This window comes from Arachis ipaensis, chromosome B06, assembly GCF_000816755.2.
Source record: "Arachis ipaensis cultivar K30076 chromosome B06, Araip1.1, whole genome shotgun sequence".
NCBI classification, from domain to species: domain Eukaryota; kingdom Viridiplantae; phylum Streptophyta; class Magnoliopsida; order Fabales; family Fabaceae; genus Arachis; species Arachis ipaensis.
In genome coordinates, this window is record NC_029790.2 from 7164235 (window position 1) to 7165371 (window position 1137).

Here is a 1137-nt window from a genome sequence, read left to right on the forward strand (position 1 = left end):
GTTATATTTTAATATAAAAAATATTTTTAAAAAAAAATTGAGATCTAATATATCGTTGCTATTTACAAATTAAAAAAGTATGAAGAGCCAATGGAATATTTGGCTCCCTAACAGGACTCTCTGACCAAGTTATAATGTAGCCAATGAAATATTTATACAATATGTACAATAGACTATATGAGTTACAAAATCAACATCTTTAAACTAATTTTAGAGTTCACCAATGATCAAACTCTTAACATTTCGGATCTAAAACTCTGATATCATGTCATGATACCACTCATCCCAAAAGCTTACGCTGATGGAAAAAAGTAACACTAATGGTTATATCTCTAATATTCCCTAAACCTCCATTGTACACATTGTACAAATATTCCATTGATTCCCTATACTTTCCCATCGAAAAATTATTAACCCCAAATAATAGTTAAGATTTTTATTTAATGTCCCCAGCGATAGTAATAGGTTTTTGGGGAATTCTTATATACGGTACGCTTTGACAAGCAAGGTTACTGATAGTGATGACCTGCCTTATTATATGGCAATTTTTTACATCCATAGTCTACATAATGTCATAATTAAATCAATTTGGTTGTAAATTAAACCTATACTATTCAATATCAAAGTAGTCTACACGTTACAATTTAGAAATTGCTTCCATAAATAAAGATAAAGATTAGGACTGAAATGTAAGTTGGTGCTTCAATATCTGGATATTTATAGCGTATAAAATGTCAAATTATACATTTCCAAACAACATATATTCATCAAATGCTACGAAGTGGCCTAATATGGACTCGTGGCCAAGGCTTTATGTCCTCCAATATAACACTCTTATTGTGGTCGTTGAGGTCAGAATTTTGCAATGATAATATCTGATTTCACTCCAAAGACAATGGCTAGTAATGAATTGAACATAAAAAAAAGCAAGCAACAAAGATTTGATAAATCCAAACATGTCAGAAGGCAATGCCACTTGATAGCGCACTGCCAATTCAACAACCGGAGAGGCTGAGATAAAAATAGGAAAAACGCAACCTTATCTTCAGGGGCAGCCGCAAGGTATGCCTCCTAACTAAAGGATGGTGCATGCACATGAATTCATCTTTTGCTTGTTCTCCTGGTTCTTTTCTGCAA

The 1137-nt window shown here is 32.5% G+C and overlaps 1 protein-coding gene across 6 annotated transcripts in view; it reads right to left on the bottom strand.

The window, feature by feature from the left end:
- Positions 684-1137, bottom strand: part of LOC107645597 (membrane-anchored ubiquitin-fold protein 3) — a 3435-nt gene continuing 2981 nt past the window's right edge. For all 6 annotated transcript variants that reach the window (XM_021103842.1, XM_021103840.1, XM_016349651.2 and 3 more), the window contains one exon: positions 684-1131. In XM_021103842.1, the coding sequence (XP_020959501.1) occupies positions 1076-1131 (56 nt within the window). In that variant the 3' untranslated portion in view covers positions 684-1075. The remainder of the gene's footprint in view (positions 1132-1137) is intronic.